At 40.7% G+C, this 18,845-nt stretch overlaps 2 protein-coding genes across 2 annotated transcripts; one reads left to right on the top strand and one right to left on the bottom strand.

The window, feature by feature from the left end:
* The first annotated feature begins 108 nt into the window (after positions 1 to 108).
* ugl (ureidoglycolate lyase) lies at positions 109 to 12,134 on the top strand. The gene is made up of 15 exons (XM_029440986.1): positions 109 to 200; positions 705 to 833; positions 915 to 1,133; positions 2,388 to 2,478; positions 2,609 to 2,685; positions 3,772 to 3,882; positions 3,963 to 4,022; positions 4,426 to 4,582; positions 4,819 to 5,017; positions 6,600 to 6,678; positions 6,780 to 6,872; positions 7,383 to 7,455; positions 7,557 to 7,624; positions 9,968 to 10,092; positions 11,963 to 12,134. Exons 1-15 carry the CDS (start codon positions 195 to 197, stop codon positions 12,132 to 12,134), a joined length of 1,659 nt encoding a protein of 552 aa, XP_029296846.1. The 5' UTR covers positions 109 to 194.
* A 5,492-nt stretch (positions 12,135 to 17,626) lies between these two features.
* LOC115014272 (uncharacterized) lies at positions 17,627 to 18,523 on the bottom strand (the record flags this gene model as incomplete). The annotated part of the gene is made up of 1 exon (XM_029440994.1): positions 17,627 to 18,523. A coding segment is annotated over one exon (897 nt), but the record flags the coding sequence as incomplete, so codon positions are not given.
* Positions 18,524 to 18,845: the final 322 nt, after the last annotated feature.

The raw sequence follows: 18,845 nt of genomic DNA, 5'->3' as shown, positions 1-18,845 counted from the left end.
TCTGGCCCGCCTATTACCAATTTGGCCAAATTGCTAGTATAGGGCATATTTGTTTAAATAGCCTCAAATGTCGATGTACAGCATCTTTATTGAACTTTAAACTCTGCATACAAACATCGCCCTGTTCAAACAGTGACCAAAGTAAGTCCATAACCAAAGTCCACTTCTGCTGAGTGAAGAGACCTGTCATCAGCATGTCTGTGAGTATCTTTATATCACTTTATTTTGCAGCTAACTAGACATTATGGACAGTAAAGAATGCTATATTATGGAAATGAACAACTACAATGTGTGTTGCATGATGGACTTTGAACTTCAGAGCCATTTTATTAGCATTAGTGTTCTGTAATAATAATAATAATAATAATAATAATAATAATAATAATAATAATAATACATTTAATTTATATAGTGCTTTTCAAGACTTCTAAGCCATAACACCAGAGTGCTGTCGGTTTTGAGAAGCCTTGGGAATTTCTTGTGCATAAAAGGGGTCAAAATACAATGCCGATCAGGGCTACAGCATGCTTTGGTTCGGTGGCGTGTGCTGTAACCATTCAGCTTCCATGCTGCTCCTGAAATATATTCCTGATGGACCTTTTTATATTTTTATATTCTATCTTATATTTCACATTATAATGTGAAAGGGGTCTCTCATAGCTTGATAATCATACAGACTATATGTTGACTCTTTTCGTCCACAGGGTCTAGATAACATGGAGCTGTCCCCCCCTCCCCCAGGTCTAGAGGCAGAATATGAGAGACTTTTTACCACAGGCTCCCTCCTCTTCCTCCATGAGCTTATCGCCACATTTGAAGAGGACGTTGTTCAGGTAAGACAGCTGAAAAGCCTTTTGTATTTAATGCATGGCAGACTTGTTTAACTAAGGATGAGGCATCTATACTCTATTCAGGTCCTGCAACTAAGAGTGTCCAGAAAGGCCCAATTGGACCATTCAGGTGACCTTCCAAGCTTTCTGCTCAGTAGCACACATATCAGGAGAGACCCAGCCTGGAGGGTGCTCCCCGTCCCCCCGAGGCTCCAGAGAAGACATGTGGATATCGGGGACCTGGCTCCCTGCGATACCCAGCGCTTCATTCAAGCTCTCCAGTCACCAGCACAAGGAATACAGGTAGCACCTCTATTACTTACCTGTGACCATACTGACATACTGCTCATGTGGAAATCATTTACATAGGGAGGACACTTGCATGCAGTGTGTAACTTCAACTAAACTCTTGTTGAGTTTAACTCTGTTCATGTGAATCTATGCTATGTGGCAATGTAACAATCTCACCTATACCATCCTGCACCCAGAAATACTCACTGGAGTGTCAAATGTGGATTAATCGGCTGTTGAAAATAGTCCCCAGCAAATGCACTATTTCCTCCTGTTTGAATAATATCTGCAAGAACCCTAGTTGCAAGCTGTTCTATGAAATTACTCATTCTCTTTTTAAGTTGATTGTTTTATGAGCCAAACAACAATATCAAAAAAGAGAAAATACCAAACAGAACAAAGTAACACTTACTCAAACATATAATCATGTACCCTGCAGACATACAATGTCAACATATAAGATAGGGTAGGAAAGATGCAAAGTATTATGAGACGGACTAACACTTCATTGGTTTTGGCATTTTTATGGGATTTGTTGACAACAAGAAAATTGTAGAATAACACCAGCCTTATCCTTTAAATATCAAACTCTTACTTAGAAGAATAGTTAACTTCAGGTTTCCATACATACAGTAGCAGTAGTATCTGCGCTGCCACTGTTAGCAGTGATGCCAACACCTTTACAAAGCATTTGAACAGGACAAAATTGTGTCCTATGTGATCACAGTCGTAACATGAAGAAAATATATAAGTTATGATCATTTTTATAATTTGGTTTTGTCAGTTAGGGACAGCAGGACACTCTGAAAACACACCGACGACATCATCACCACATAAACAAAATTTTCATAATCCAATATTTAGTTTTATGATAATGTTGTAGTTTGTGTACAAATATTAGCACGCTAATATTCTGAACACAGATGAATGTGATATTACCTGCTCATTATCATTTGTAAATATTAATTTAAATATTGCCTTCTATTTTTGTACTTTCTTGGCTGCTATTAGTGTTTTTTTCAAAACTTATTTACTGTTTCCTTATTTATTTATTGTGTGTACTATTTTAAAATGCATAGAGAGAAGCCTGCGACATTTCATTGCACATGAGTATAATCACAATAAAGATATTCTGATTCTGATTAGCAACATGTTAGCATTGTCATTGTGAGCATGTTAACAAGCTTAGCATTAATCTCAAAGCAGCATGTCCCTCTGCACACGCTCATCAGAAGGCTTCTCTGACTGAATTCTCTTTGCTTCCAGGTTGACTTTGATGATGGGAACTGTCCGACATATTACAACCAGATCAAAGGCCTTCATAATGTTTTTAAGGCCGTTCACAACCAGTTCCCAAGTAAGTGGTTTACTTTATATGATACTCATGGTAGCACAGCCACATTACTGCACATGGTCAGAAGTATTTGTAGTTGCACATGTGTGGGTATTCCAGGTGTCACAGTGCACATACTCTCATGTGTTAACAGATGTTCCACACATCTCTCAGGCTCCAGTGCTGATGCTTCGTCCTCGCGCCTGGAACATGGTGGAGCACAACATGATGGTAGTAGAACATCTGTACTTCACTCACTCTATTAAGTCAGTGAGATTCAAACCTACAGTTGAAGTGGTTGAATTAAAAATAAACCTACATTGTGGTAGTACCTAGAGACATTTATTAATATTTAGGCCAAAGCATATACGACCTATTGTTTCTATATTGTGAAATAAATGTGTAGGATAAAGTACAGTGCTTTATATTCACAACTCACTTTTCACATTGAACAGGTGCTCTTTTATGAAATAAACTTACGTATTTCATATAATTTATGTGAACGTTTCAGTTGCTTTGTGTATTTACATTCTCTCCTCTGCTTCGTGAAGGGCGGAGCACCGCTTCCGAACACACGCACACACACACACACGCACACGCGCGAGCGCACACACTTGGTCAGAGACAGCGCAGAGGAAAAGTAAGGGGAGAATTTAAAAAGTCATCCAACCCAGGCAGCACCCCGCAGAGCAGTAAACCTAGGGGAAACACTGAAGTAAATAACAAAATAATTCATAACCTTGTGTACAGTTAAATGCAATATACCTAATTGTTTCAAAATCCCACGGCACACAAGGATTTGTCTCACGGCACTGGCACACCATTTGGGAACCACTGTAATAACTAACAATGTCTGGAAAACAAAAACCACTGTTTCAGAAATTTGAAAGACAAATAATAATAATAATAATAATAATAATAATAATAATAACAGAAAAAGTGACAAAGGGGCTCTAACAGAGTTACACTAGTTTCACATGGGGGGTGCAGTAATCTGTGATTGTGGCTTTTAGCTGACATTTCAACCAAATATTCACACTTCACAGGTCCAAGACTTGCTTGTATTATTTGTGGGAACTGATATGATTACTCTGCTGAAAAATACCATTTAAAAATACCAAACATTTACTGGTTCTAACTTCTGAAATATCTCATTTTCATATTCATATGAATGTAAATTGAATACCATCAGACAAAATAAGCAGTTTCCAAAATCAAATGTGGTTCTGTGGTCTTGACGTGTTATAGGCTAAATCAGTATATGATTAATCAAAAGAGAATAATTCATTAATAAAGAATACCTTATCTGTTTACCAGGTGGAGGGGAAGGAGGCTCCTGGTCCTCTCTTTGACTTTGGAATCCTCATGTTTCACTGTGGAGAGACACTTCTCCAAAACAAGAGCGGACCCTTTTTCTACCTCTCAAAAGTAACACACACGCACACCCTGATAACTTGTCTAATATGAATACAGTAAACATGAAGCTACTGTTTCTCCTTGTTTTCCAGGTGGAGAGCTTCATGGAGGCCAGACTCTGGAACAAGATATTTGTGTGGACACAACAGAAGGTCTGTGTGTCAGTTTTGATGCACATATCAGTCATCTATTTTTCTGATGATGCTTACACTTGATCATTTTCATTTGATGTAGCAGAGGCCAGAGGTGTGATATAGCCTGCAGGTGCAGAGCTGTATACCAGTCACACAAAACCCACACATGTAATCCCGCATTCAATCATACCATGCAACATGCTGAACCAATATTTTTCTCCTATTCATATATTTTTGCCAGAATATTACCACTTTATTCTTGTGAAAATACATCTGTAGGCTCAAAATATTATGACTTTTGTTCTTTACTTAACTCTCAAAATCTTCAGCACTCCTCCCTGGTGTTCATACACCCGTTAGGCTACACCTACTCATGTACAGTAAATCATGTATCGAAGTGAATTTGTGTGTCTGTGTTTAGTTGGGTCTTCCACAGGGCAGCATCAAGGCGACGGTGCTGATTGAAAATGTATTAGCAGCTTTTGAGATGGAGGAGATTCTCTACGAGCTGCGAGAGCATTCAGCAGGACTCAACTGTGGCATCTGGGATTATTCAGCCTCCTTTATCAATAAATTTGGTGCGTTAAACCTTCTGACTTTTGGCTGCTCCAGACAACCCTATGTTTTACACTGAGCCTCTGAACCCAAGCATTACTTCAGGGAAGGTCCAGGGCCAAATGTACTATTAGAATAAAGTATTAAAGAATAGGTGTGATGCAGTGTATTTATTAGTATTAATAACCTTTTTACAGTAAGCAAATTGTACACCAAAGTTATGGTGAAAACGTCAAGAGGTCATGTGTTTCTCCTCTAGGTCCCAGACGGGCCTTCCTGCTGCCCGACCGCAGTAAATATGTGAACATGGAGAAGCGTTTTCTGCGCAGCTACATGGACCTGTTGGTTCAGTCGTGTCATCGGAGGGGAGCGCTGGCCACAGGAGGCATGGCTGCCTCGCTGCTGCCTCAGGACCCGCTCAGTGACTCCCACAGGAGAGTGATGGCGTCTGTCACTCGGTAGGAACATCACTGTTCACACACATACATGACAGACAGCGGCTGTGCCTCAGGAGGTCCAGCGGTCATCCACTGGTCAGAAGGTTGGTGGTTCGATCCCCAGGCCCTGCAGTCAGCATGTCGAAGTGTCCTTGGTCAAGATACTGAACCCCAAATTGCTCCCGATGGCCAATGGTCTGTGTGTGTGAATGATAGTGAAGATTGGAAAAGCACTATATAAAGCAGAACATTTAACATTTACTGAATATAAACTCATGATGGATTTACTGTGGCTGTGTTTTCTGTCACAAAGACATTCTTCCTGAAACATTAAAGACATTCACTGACTCAAAGCCACAGCACCAGTCAAACCCCAGAATAGAAAAGTGCTGGACTAACTCATAACTCACACATAACTCAGAATTATTAGTCATGGCTCTAACAATGTACAGTTTGACCTGAGGATGGCATTAAAGTGAGACTGACTTTAGAAAAAATCAATAATAGATTTTTACTACTGAAAGGTTGATACAAACTTTCTCAATTCAAGACACTCAGGGGTTGTGCTGGTCTAGCTAACATGGCCTGGTATGAGCAGCATCTTTTGTGCTGGCTAACATTAGCTAATGATAATAAAGTGTACGTACATATTGCAGAATCTATAACTATCCTTGGTATTGCTTGATATTACTTGTTTTTTCGGATTAACTTCTTTGTTTTCTAACAAGAAAGTGGTATGTAAAAACTATACATACCTATAGTAAAAATAGAGACAATATTCAGTTGATAAACAGATCAGTTGAACATGAGAAAAGTGAAAATTGTCAATAATTAATAATAATTAATTAAACGTTTACGGAAAGTTACACTTCCAATAATTAATGAATATGTATTTGGGTGTAAAAAAGATTTTCTGTACTTTAATAACTGCCAGGAAACTTCCCATTAAGAAACTAGAAAAGTGCACTGGTGTGTCTCTACTCCAGACGAACATTTGTCCCAACCGTCCCAAAATCAAAATGTGGTTTCTTTACTGTGCCAAATAAATATTCATATTTAATGTTTAGGAAATAAATAACTATTTATCGTTTAGGAAATAAATAATTATATATTTTTTGCTAGACCTATAGAAATAAAGTCACACTAGGATTTATTTAAAAATAATCCAGACTATATCTGAGTTCTTTTACTGATATTATATTCAGTTATTGTAAAGCAATTTATAACCAATGGGCATGCGTTGTAGCTTATAATACTTTAAAATATTTATTCAAGGATTTTGAATGCCGGACTTTATCTTATAATGGAGTCATTTTACAATAATCTGAATACTTCCTCAACAAAAACCAGAGGACTTGTCAGAGTGTCTTGAGGATTTCTATCACACTCAAGTGGTGATGGGAGGCCAGCGTTCTCAAGTATTTCAGTACACACAAGAAATCTGACTTAGTTATTGCTACATCATGGTATACAGTATCATCAGCGTGCATGCACACTGGTGATGTTTGTATTATATGCTGGCTTGACCGATATATTCACAGTGCCGGCATTTTTCAATTGAATTACGTCGGCCGCTCTGACACTGTTTTCTCCCACCCGTCAGACTGAAGTTGCTCGAGATCAAGGCGGGTGTGGACGGTTTCATGGTATATGATCTAAGTTTGATTGAGCCCATGCAGAAAGTAAGCACTATTATAATAAACCATACAAATGTTTCTATGAACACAGAGTGGCTAATAATGACTTATCTTTTCTGTTCTTGGAAATTCTGCACCTTTGCTAGCTCTTCAAGCTCCACACTGAAGGTGATAACCAGCTTCACCAACTTCGAAATGATGTCACTGTGACTCCTGATGACCTACTGTCCATGCCTTCGGTCAGTCGCTCACTTATTACCAGCCGGACACATTGCAAAGCTGTATTGTTTGAACATTAAATAATTCCTTCAGATTCAGCCAATGATTGTAAATCCATCCATTTCTAATCACACTGAGACAAGCAGTTTGTTATCATCTATAGTTGTTAGTTACAGATTTAGTAGGCATTATTCAAGAAGAGGGCGCTATTTTACTTACTGCATATATTATTGGGAGGGAATGATGAAACATATGGGTGACATCATAAAATGTCTTAGTGAAGTTTTGTTCCTCCAGAACTCCACTACAGGGATGAACACTTATATTCCCTCATTTGGTGTTTTGATGATGGTGGTGGAGACAGCTGTCCAACATGTCGCTCCAAAATCTCCCTCAGGTGTTCAGTGTTGTTGATAAATGAACTCAGTATATGATGTGACAGAGCATGATAAAAGGAATACTGATAGCTTTATGTAAAAGAACTGGATATCCTGCATAAGTGTATTTCTATGTATTTTGTTTTTCCTCAGGGAGGAGTTACCCTTTATGGTTTGAAGTATAACGTTGCAGTTGGTGTCCTCTTCATTAATGCTTGGCTATCAGGTATCTACATTGACATATTCTTGTTCTCCCCATATTTAGGAGCAGACAGTATGAAGTCAGTCCTATTGTGTAGATAGTTAAAAGCGTGCTCTGTTTCCCAGGTAAAGGCCACTTTTTCTACAAAGGCCAGGTTGAAGATTCAGCCACAGCAGAGATTTCCAGATCACAGGTGGGTTTAGGATTACACGATCCAACTTCAGCACCGTCCCTGTGGGCATTACTGCCAAGACAAACTACAAAGCACAGTGTATGCCTCCTAAATCCTATAAATATATTTTTTTTTACAGAAAATGTTTAAGATGTTTAAATCTGGCTCTGGATCCAGCATACGGTGAACGAAAGCCTGTCTGCAAATATTAGAGCTTTGCACAAGGAGGAATTATACATTTCATGAGTCAGACAAATCCACTGAGATATTACCCAGGACACTCATCATGTTGCTGTAGCACCACCTGCAGGTTAAATGCTATCTAATACATTTCAAAGGATTGCATAGTGTATTACAACTGTGTTTTCAAGACATATAGAAGTTTATGATAAAAACTTTAATTTAGGAAAACAAAATGGGATATCAAAGGAAAAAAATGTCTGTTCATTTAAATATTTTTATACTAATTCTGTCAAATAAAATGTGGTGAAGAAAATGCATTTGTAAAATGAGCAGGACCTATACAGACAGAGGTTCTTGAACCAAAGAATCCATGAAAATAAACCTGAAGGCGCTTTTGACGTCTGTCACTCCTCTGACTCATTGAACACGACGACACAAATCAAGGCTGATTTCTTTCACTACCATCAACAACGCTAACATGCTGATGTTTAGCAGCAAATCTAAGTCTAGCGTATTTGTATTTGAACATTAGCTAATTAGCAGTATACACAAAGTTCAACCCAGGCTGAGGGATGTCACTAGTTCTGCAGGTAAAAGTCAAAGGACCACCCAAGTTATTAAAATTCAACCTGAGGGATTTGATTCAAAACCACAACCGACAACCTCATGGTGGCCGTAGATGAAAAGTCAGTGGATCACCAAGAAAACAGGCTTCATCCACTGGAAACCATATCCATCCAATAATTGTTGATGTTTCAATCTGGACCACCGTGGTGGGCTCATAGATATGGGTGGACCGACCGAACCACACTGCCACTAGCATGACTTAAAATTGGCTTACACAGTTCAGGAGTCATGAGCCAAAAGCTAAAGTGTATTGAAAACGGTCAAAATGGTGGTAATATTTCCATCAAAAAGGTATCATTTGTTTTTAAATGAAATCATTCTGAAATGCAAATGTCAACCTGCTGGTGGCACTACATGAACAGTCCGGGATCACCAAAGTCATTACAATTCTTCTATAAGTGTCTGTACAAAATGTCAATCCATCCAATGCGATATATCAGTCTGAAAGTGGTGGACCGACTGACTGAACAACCCTACAGACATTGCCTTCCAGAGAGACTCACCTTACCTCCTTCACCAGGACTGTGTGGGCAGCTTTGATCTGATTTGATTAACAGTGGACTGAAAACATAAGCAACCACCCACCCATGCCATCACAACTTCAATTAAATATTGCTAAATTGGTGTACAGAAATATGTGACATCGTTCTTTTCAACCTGAGCCCGACCCACTTCAAATCAGTAAGAGCACAGACAGAAACTCCTACAGAGAAGAGATGTGAAACAATCAAAACTGAAAATTGTGTGCTGTAGATCCCTGTTATTCAATAGAAAAACAAAAGCTTTATAATTAAATGTAAAGATTAAGGGTAAGTGCCCTTTTCACACTTAGGAGTAGTTTATTGTTAAACGGACAGTCCACCCTAAAGTCAAATACATACATATTTTTCCTCTTACCTGTAGTGCTATTTATCAATCTAGATAGTTTTGGTGTGAGTTGTCGAGTGTTATCGACCGTAAAGATGTCTGACTTCTCTCCAATATAAAGGAACTAGATGGAATTCGGCTTGTGGTTTCATGTAGGAACTATTTCCTTACACCCGCCAACCGTATCACCGCACAGAAGGAAGTGTGCATCTACTTGTGGACGACAGGCCTGTGCTCACTAGCTGTGAACTTTAATGGTGTCCTCCTCCGCTGAACTGTAACATTAGCTCGCTCAGGTGAGCCTCTTGTCCATGAGTAGACGCACGCCACCTTCTGCATGGTGAAACGATTGGCGAGTGTAATGAAATGGTTCCTACAACAAGGTCTGTGGATTATCTTGAGTAACCGGATCATGATTTCTGGAAATTGACTTTGCTGTAGAGTTTTTCAAACGTATGTTTCCGGTACTTTGAGCACCACAAACCGAGTATTATCTAGTTCCATTATATCTACGACCAACTTCTCCAACACTTGACAACTCGCACTAAAATGATCTAGATTGATAAATAACACTTCAGGTGAGTCATTTTCAGGTGAACTGTCCCTTCAATCGTCATTGTAAAGCCACGTTGACCCGGAAGTTTGAATAAACTGACAATACTGTGTGTGTGATTGTGTATGTGTCAGGTGTGGCAGTGGATCCGTCATCAGACTCAGCTGGAGGACGACAGCAGGGTGATGAGCAGGCGGCTGGTGACTGACCTCACCAAGGAGCTCATGGTGGATCTCTGGACTGTCTGTAAGTCTGATAGGTAAGCAGACACACCTTAAATTGCCTTCACATGATAGGAAATGTTCTCTGTGCTCACTGCGAGGTAGGACAGCTAGTTAGTTTTATTTCTATGGTTACCTGTGCCGTTTCATACAGATATCTCATTATCTCAACTTTGAGCGCAGCGCTCTGTGGCAATTTCGAGAACAGCCAGCGCAGAGCAGTTTTACTTTCTGGGACAAGCCTTTAGAGTGATGTGGACATAATGTGGGCATGTGTCCATGGTAGATCACTGGCTCCATTGACATGAAATAATTTTTTCCCACAATAGCAATAATAATAATAATAATAATAATAATAATAATAATAATAATACATTTTATTTATAAGCACACTTTTCATTTACGTAAACAAAACTCAAAGTGCCACAGAGTAAAAACGATGAGAAAAATATACATTTAAAAAATAAAATAACATTTGATAGACAAGACAACACTTTAAAATGGTTAAAGTCTAGCAAAATGCTCTGTTAAAAAAAATGGTTAAAGTCTAGCAAAATGCTCTGTTAAAAAAAATGGTTAAAGTCTAGCAAAATGCTCTGTTAAAAAAAAAAAGGTTAAAGTCTAGCAAAATGCTCTGTTAAAAAGATGCGTTTTTAGTCTCCCACAGTCTGGGAGCGGCAGAGCAGAAGGCGCGATCTCCCATGGTTTTGAGTTTGGTCCTGGGGGGAAGGAGGAGGTTAGCCTTTACAGAACGAAGGTTTCTTGTGGAGGTTTGTGGGGTGAGCAGTTCTCTGAGGTAGGATGGAGCATTTCCGTGAATGCACTGATGGGTGTAATCTGTAATAGCAGATCTGCTCTGTAAATTATACAACCCATGCACTGTTGGAGAAAAAAGTCCATATCTGGGCCAGGATAAGAGTCACCAACACCTTACCTTCAGTACCGTTGAGTAGCTATTGGAGTTAGGTTAAACACATTCAATGGAGAGTATCAGAGTCCAGTGCAATAGTTTTTATTCTTCAAAACAGAGAGAAAAATCTTAGTTGACTCCGGAGACGGACTGAGGATACACTGGCTGCGCTTGTACTCTTATAGCCCACATACCCTGACCTCATTGGTGGAAAATGGGGGAAGGAATGTGAACCTCCTTGAATTTTCTTCCAGATCATTCCTGTCTGCATGTTTATAATGGTGTCATGTATAAGATAATCTCACCCCCTTTGGCCAGGCTTGTTACTGACTCCACTATGTCTGGCATGTTAGGGACTTTTCCACAATGAACTCATCTTGAGCTCATCTCTGACTCCCTTATCACTGAGGTTCTTAATACTTTGTTTTTGATAGCATGGTTACATGCACAGTGTCTACTTTTAACATTAGATATAGATACAAATATACTGAATACTTTGTTGTACCTTTTACTATATTGTCTTATATATTACTACATCACAAGGCAGAGCATTCAATAGAATAAACTTTACTACAACAGCTCTCTATTGAGACATGTATATCTTTGTCTGTGCAGATCCCTGTCAGAGTACTGCTGTTTTTCAGCTACAGTTTATAGCTGTATCAAGTCGTTTCACCTTACATTTATTTACAAACTAACCATCACAGTTGTAGCATAAGATGACTTTCTAGCTAATGTTTGTTTTTAGGGATATAAATTAGGGATTATAAATACAGGTCAGCATTATAATACAGTAAGTCAAAACTATGAGATAGTGAGAGACAACATTTTGACATATCGATAACTTTGATTAACATTAACATTTTTATATCATCTTTCAGTAACTTTTAGTCTTTTCCTGTTAGAAATGGGTTTCAGCAGTTATTTATATAACTGGAGAATATTCTGTTGGATCACCACTGTGGCTCAGGAGTTAGGACACTGTCTGTCTTCTTCAGGGCTAAACAGAGGTTGCACACAGCAGCAGACATGTTCCTGGAGGTGGTCCTAAAGAGAGATTTCCCAGAGTTCATCACCACCTACTTGAATCAGGACCACACCTTTCTCAGCTCCCAGAACAATGGACAGGTGGAGGCTCTGGACACAGACATGCCCCAACCCAAACTGTGAGGGTCCAACTGGAAGACTGATTGCTGTTCTCTACTCAACACTCTCTTCAAATAACACACTTTGAGGACATCCACGTTGCAATGGACATTTTCCATTATATCAGCAATTTTATAGACTTCAGTTATTTAATAAAAATAAGATGACTTGGTAATGAAAACAATGCTCACTTGCAGCCATGCATGAAGCTGTGGCTCAGTGTGGGTTATACACACCACCTTTGAAGAAGCAGCCTGGACATGAAGGCTCTCTCTATTCACTGCAGGTACAGGTATTTCTCTGAAGGAACAAAGACAACCAGACACATACTGTATGGAGTTATTAATATGGAGTCAGTAATGATACTATTGGTCAAACTCAAAGTTTAAAGTAAATCGCAGATGTAATATATTACATCTCCATTTTCTGTTTATTACTGTTTACAAATTTATTTTAACACCCCTATTTCTTTTTTGATACATTAACATAGGCTGTGTTATGAAGCGGCCTATTTTTCCCTGATAATGCTACATTATGAACAACAAATCTGTATTGTTATCGGCAGAAGGAGAGCAATAAATGTTAGCTGTTATTAATCTATCTCCTCCTGTATGGATAGATTCACCACCTTGACAACACCCCTGAACCGAGGGAGAACGCTGTCTTCTAACGTTATCATGATGTGCTCAAATGTAACCTTGTAAAATGAAATCTTTGGCAAAAAACAGCTGATTGAAGATGTTTTCACAGCAATATAAAATAGATATTAGAGAGGGAATTATCACCGTTTAACTTCCTAATACTAGCTCTAGGAAACTTATAATACATCATTAATACTACAAATGGCTAGATCAAAGCAGATATGAAATTGGGTATTAAGAATGGAATTTAACTGGTCTTGGTCGACTGCTAAATTTCTGGTATGGTGACATCCCTAAAAGCAATAACTGGGAGGGTTGGGTTAGAGGTAAAGAAGTCCAATTCTGGACCAGAAAAAGAGTCTGGACCTCTTCACCAACACATTTAGTTTTCAACTACTTACTGAAGTCTCAAAACAGGTAAAAAAAATAATTCACTGGAGACGACCAGAGTTTATTCTTTCGTGAAAGTGGTAAAACCGGAAAAAAACGCCCGCGCCAGTCTGACGACTGGGCAGCGAAACATTTGATTTATACTTCCATACTCTGCTCCTCATTGGTGGATATTGGAGAAAGGACTATTTTCCTCCAACCATTTGCCTTACATATCACTCTTATGCACGTTTCTATAATGTTAACACTTGCATCACATGTAAGATGATCTCACCCCTCTGGCTAGCTGTTGCTGCCTTCAGCATCTTTGAGGTCTTTTATGTTCGTAGGCCCGTTTGGCCATGCCTGTTAATATTAGGCATTTTTAATTGGCCAGGTGTTAATTTCTGGAGCCAGATCCAGAGGGAGGGCCCGACAGCGAGCGCCTGGTTTGCCACGGAGCCCGGTCGGGCACAGCCCGAAGAAGCTACGTATTGCCTCCCATCCATCCATCCTGTGGAACCACCACTCATGGGAAAAACTGCTAGGGTCGGGTGCGCTGTCTCACGGGTGGCAGTGATGGTCAGGGACCTCGACAGACCAGACCCGGGCAGCAGAGGCTGGCTCTGGGGACGTGGAACGTCACCTCTCTGCGGGGGAAGGAGCCGGAACTAGTACAGGAGGTGGAGCGCTACCAGTTGGATCTGGTGGGGCTTACATCTACGTACAGTCTTGGCTCTGGAACCATACTCCTGGATAGGGGTCGGACTCTTCTTCTCTGGAGTTGCCCAAGGTGTGAGGCGTCGGACGTGTGTGTTGATACTCACAAGTCCCCGGCTGAGCGCTGCTACGTTGGAGTTCACCCCAGATGGAGACACCTGGAGAGGCGTGATTGGGAGGAACGGTCTACCTGCTCTAAACCTGAACGGTCGTTTGTTGTTGGACTTCTGTGCTAGTCATGGAATGGCCATAACAAACACCATGTTCGAACATAAAGATGCTCATAAGTGTACGTGGTACCAGAGCACCCTAGGCCAAAGGTCAATGATCGATTTTGTGATTGTATCATCTGATCTGAGGCCGTATGTTTTGGACACTCGGGTGAAGAGAGGGGCGGAGCTGTCAACTGATCACCATCTGGTGGTGAGTTGGATCAAGGGGTGGGGGAAGACTCTGGACGGACCTGGTAAGCCCAAACGGGTAGTGCAGGTGAACTGGGAACGTCCGGCTGAGCTTTTCAGAGATCCCTGTGGAGGTTGGGGGCATTGAACCAGAGTGGGCGATGTTCAAAACCTCCATTGCTCAAGCTGCAGTGATGAGCTTTGGTCTCAAGGTCTTAGGTGCCTCAAGAGGCGTTAATCCTCAATCACCGTGGTGTACCCCGGTGGTCTTGGAAGCCGTCGACTGAAGGAGTCCTTCCGGGTTATGTTATCCGGGAGGACTCCGGAAACAGTTGCAGGGTACCAAAGGACTAGAAAGGCCGTGGCAGAGGCAAAGCAGCGGGTGTGGGAAAAGTTCGGAGAAGCTATGGAGAAGGACTTTCGGTCGGCACCAAGGTGCTTCTGGAAAACCATCCGGCACCTCAGGAGGGGGAAGCTGGGAATCATCCAAGCTGTGTTCTGCAAGGGTGGGACCCTGCTGACTTTGACTGAGAAGGTTATCGGACGGTGGAAGGAGCACTTTGAGAAACTCCTGAATCCGACTGACACGCCCTCTATGGTAGAGGCAGAGCTGGAAGCTGATGGGGAATCATCATCAAACAACTCCACAGTGGCAAAGCCGCAGGGGTTGATGAGATCCGTCCTGAAATGCTGAAGGCTTTGGGTGTTGAGGGGCTGTCTTGGTTGACACGCCTCGTCAACATTGCTTGTGATTTTCATGGACAGGATATCGAGGCGTAGTCGTGGAGGAGAGGGTTTGCAGTTTGGTGGCCTGAGGATCTCATCGCTGCTCTTTGCAGATGATGTGGTCCTTATGGCATCATCGGTCTGTGACCTTCAACAGTCACTGGATCGGTTCGCAGCTGAGTGTGAAGCAGTTGGGATGAGGATCAGCACCTCAAAATCTGAGGCCATGGCTCTCAGCAGGAAACCGGTGGATTGCCTACTCCGGGTAGGGAATGAGCCCTTGCCCCAAGTGAAGGAGTTCAAGTACCTTGGGGTCTTGTTCGCGAGTGACGGGACGAATGAGCGAGAGATTGGCCGGAGAATCGGAGCAGCGGGGGCGGTACGACAGTCACTTTACCCCACCGTTGTGACGAAAAGAGAGCTGAGCCAGAAGGTAAAGCTCTCAATCTACCGGTCGATCTTCGTTCCTACCCTCACCTATGGTCATGAAGGCTGGGTCATGACCGAAAGAACGAGATCACAGGTACAAGCAGCTGAAATTGGTTTTCTCAGACGGGTGGCTGGCATCTCCCTTAGAGATAGGGTGAGAAGTTAAGCCATCCATGAGAGACTCGGAGTAGAGCCGCTGCTCCTTTGCGTTGAAAGGAGCCAGTTGAGTTGATTAGGGCATCTAGTAAGGATGCCGACCCCTGATAAGCGGTAGACGATGGATGGATGGATAAGAGTATTAAACCATTGAAAAATCATTCCTACAAAGTGTAATGTGTAGTTCTGAGCCAGCTACTCCAAATTAATAAGGGGCCTCTACTACTGGCTCCACAACAATCTAAATTCATCAATCATCAAACTCCTATTGCTCCTTCAATAACCCTGCACAATGTGCACATCTTCAAACTCACACTCTACAGAGGTGTCAAACTCAAAATTTGATCTCAAGTGGGCCAGACCAGTAAAATCATAGCATAATAACCTATAAATAACGACAACTCCAAATGTTTCCCTTCGTTTTGCAAGAAAGTACAAATACGTTCTGAAAATGTTCAAATTTAATGAACTATCTGTTTTACTAAACAATATGAACAACCTGAAATTTCTTAAGAAAAGGTGCAATTTCAACAACTTATAGATCACATTGTATCTACAAAGGCACAACACATTTTGTCACAGGTATCTGGAACAGTAGTTTACTTTATTATCACTTGATAACTGTCTGTGTTTCTTTTTAAACCAATAACAATCCTCTTGGGTGGCGCTAAACCCAACTAATTAACTAAGTGTTATTTATTTTCTGTACTGGCAAAATACTGCAAAATCAAAATTATTTTTAAATAGTTTTTATAACTAAAGCCTCAAATTGATATTTATATAAATGCAATTACATTCATATCCAAAACAAGTAGTTCCCTGTAATGACGTAAAGCATATGAAGGCATTTGTCTGTAATCTACAGACGGTAAACATTTTTTACCCAAAAAAATATTTGTCCTATTCATATGAGAGGCTTGTGGCAACTGCTTTCACTGAACAGCAGCGTGGTCCAGTACACTGGAGGTGAGATGCCAGAATCCTATGGACGATATTTCAGTTTAAGAAATTATAACCAGGAGAAGAACAGGTTTTGATGAAGTGTTCACTATGCTACACTTTAATTAGAATTCGTTTATTACACTATTCCCACTTAAAATCTTAAAATAATTTCTTGCTGATGGTGTCACAGGCCTATTTATTCACTGTTGTTGTAGTTATTTGTGGAGTTCAACAGAATAGCCACCACAAACTTGAAAAATTACTTTTTTGATGCTGTGAACCTCTACAGTGGAGGTCTCCAACACGTCGCCCGCGAGCTACAGGTCAGCTTTTCAGTAGCTCGCGGTTCACAGACTGTGTTCAAAAAATTTGACGACAATAAATGCACTTCCTCGCACTTAAATTGAGGAGTGAGGAGTTTGGTACTATAGCGAGTTTATTCAGATTTAAGATGGACAACGAAGGTGGCCAGGTCAAGAAAAAGCAAATCAAATCAAATCAAATTTATTTGTATAGCCCAATATCACAAATTATACATTTGTCTCAGTGTGCTTTACAGACTGTACAGGTTACGACATCCTCTGTCCTTAGACCCTCGCATCGCACAAGGAAAAACTTCCTAAAAGAAACCCCAAAATTAAAGGGGGGAAAATGGAAGAAACCTCAGGGAGAGCAACTGAGGAGGGATCCCTCTCCCAGGACGGACAGACGTGCAATAGATGTCGTGTGTACAGGATAAACAACATAGTACAAATACAACATTTGACAGAAATTATGTTGTGTTGAAAAAAAAAAAAAAAAAATAGAAAGTATGGATGAATCCAGGAAAATGTCAATAAGGCTTCCCGGTGTCCAGCAGGACCAGGTCAGCAGGCGCTGTCACGATTCATAATCCTGACGTAAACTTTATCAGTGGCAACCTGCCACATGAGAGACAGACACTCCGGGGATGATACCCCGGATGGTGAGTTAGTAACATACATTTACATAAATGCATACATATAGAGAGGGAGAAGAAGAGAGGGAGGGGAGGAGAGAGGAAGAGAAGGAAGAGAGCAGGGAGGTGTCCCCTGGCAGTCTAAGCCTATAGCAGCATAACTAGGTGCTGATCCAGGGCAAACCTGAGCCAGCCCTAACTATAAGCTTTATCAAAAAGGAAAGTCTTTAGCCTACTCTTAAATGTGGAGAGTGTGTCTGCCTCCCGAACACAAACTGGAAGCTGGTTCCACTGGAGAGGAGCTTGATAGCTGAAGGCTCTGGCTCCCATTGTACTCTTAGAGACTCTAGGAACCACAAGTAACCCTGCAGTCTGGGAGCGTAATGCTCTAGTTGGTTTATAAGGTACTATGAGATCTTTAAGATATGCTGGAGCCTGACCATTAATTGATTTGTAAGTCAGGAGAAGGATTTTGAATTCTATTCTGTATTTTACCGGGAGCCAGTGCAGAGCAGCTAATACAGGAGTAATATGATCCCGTTTCCTTGTTCTTGTCAATACATGTGCCGCTGCATTTTGGATCAACTGAAGAGTCTTAAGCGACTTTTTGAGACAACCTGATAACAGTGAGTTGCAGTAATCCAGCCTTGAAGTAACAAATGCATGGACTAGTTTTTCTGCATCATTTTGAGACAGGATGTGTCTTATTTTTGCAATGTTACGTAGATGAAAGAAGGCAGTCCTTGAGATTTGTTTTATGTGGGAGTTAAACGACAGATCTTGATCAAAGATGACGCCAAGATTCCTTACAGTGGTGCTGGAGGCCAAGTTAATGCCATCCAGAGCTTCTATGTCATTAGAAAATGCGTTTCGGAGGCGTTTAGGGCCAAGTATAATAACTTCAGTTTTGTCTGTGTTTAACATCAAAAAGTTGATAGACATACAAGTTTTTATGTCTTTAAGGCATGCTTGAAGTTTAGCCAATTGATTGGTTTCATCTGGTTTAATTGACAGATATAATTGGGTATCATCCGCATAACAATGAAAGTTTATAGAGTGGTTCCTTATAATATTGCCCAAAGGAAGCATATATAAGGTGAATAGAATCGATCATGAATGTCATGATCAACAGTGTCGAAAGCAGCACTGAGGTCTAACAAGACAACAACAGAGACAAGTCCTTTGTCTGATGCCAATAGAAGGTCATTGGTAACTTTCACCAGTGCCGTCTCTGTGCTATGATGAACTCTAAATCCAGATTGAAAAACCTCAAATAAACTATTATTATGTAAAAAGTCACACAACTGTTTTGCGACTGCTTTCTCAAGGATTTTAGCGAGAAAGGGAAGGTTAGATATCGGCCTATAGTTGGCTAAAACCTCTGGATCAAGACTAGGCTTTTTAAGAAGTGGTT

Source organism: Cottoperca gobio, chromosome 10 (genome assembly GCF_900634415.1).
Source record: "Cottoperca gobio chromosome 10, fCotGob3.1, whole genome shotgun sequence".
NCBI lineage: Eukaryota > Metazoa > Chordata > Actinopteri > Perciformes > Bovichtidae > Cottoperca > Cottoperca gobio.
The sequence above is the reverse complement of the archived record's forward strand: the minus strand, read 5'-3'. Positions and strand labels throughout refer to the sequence as shown.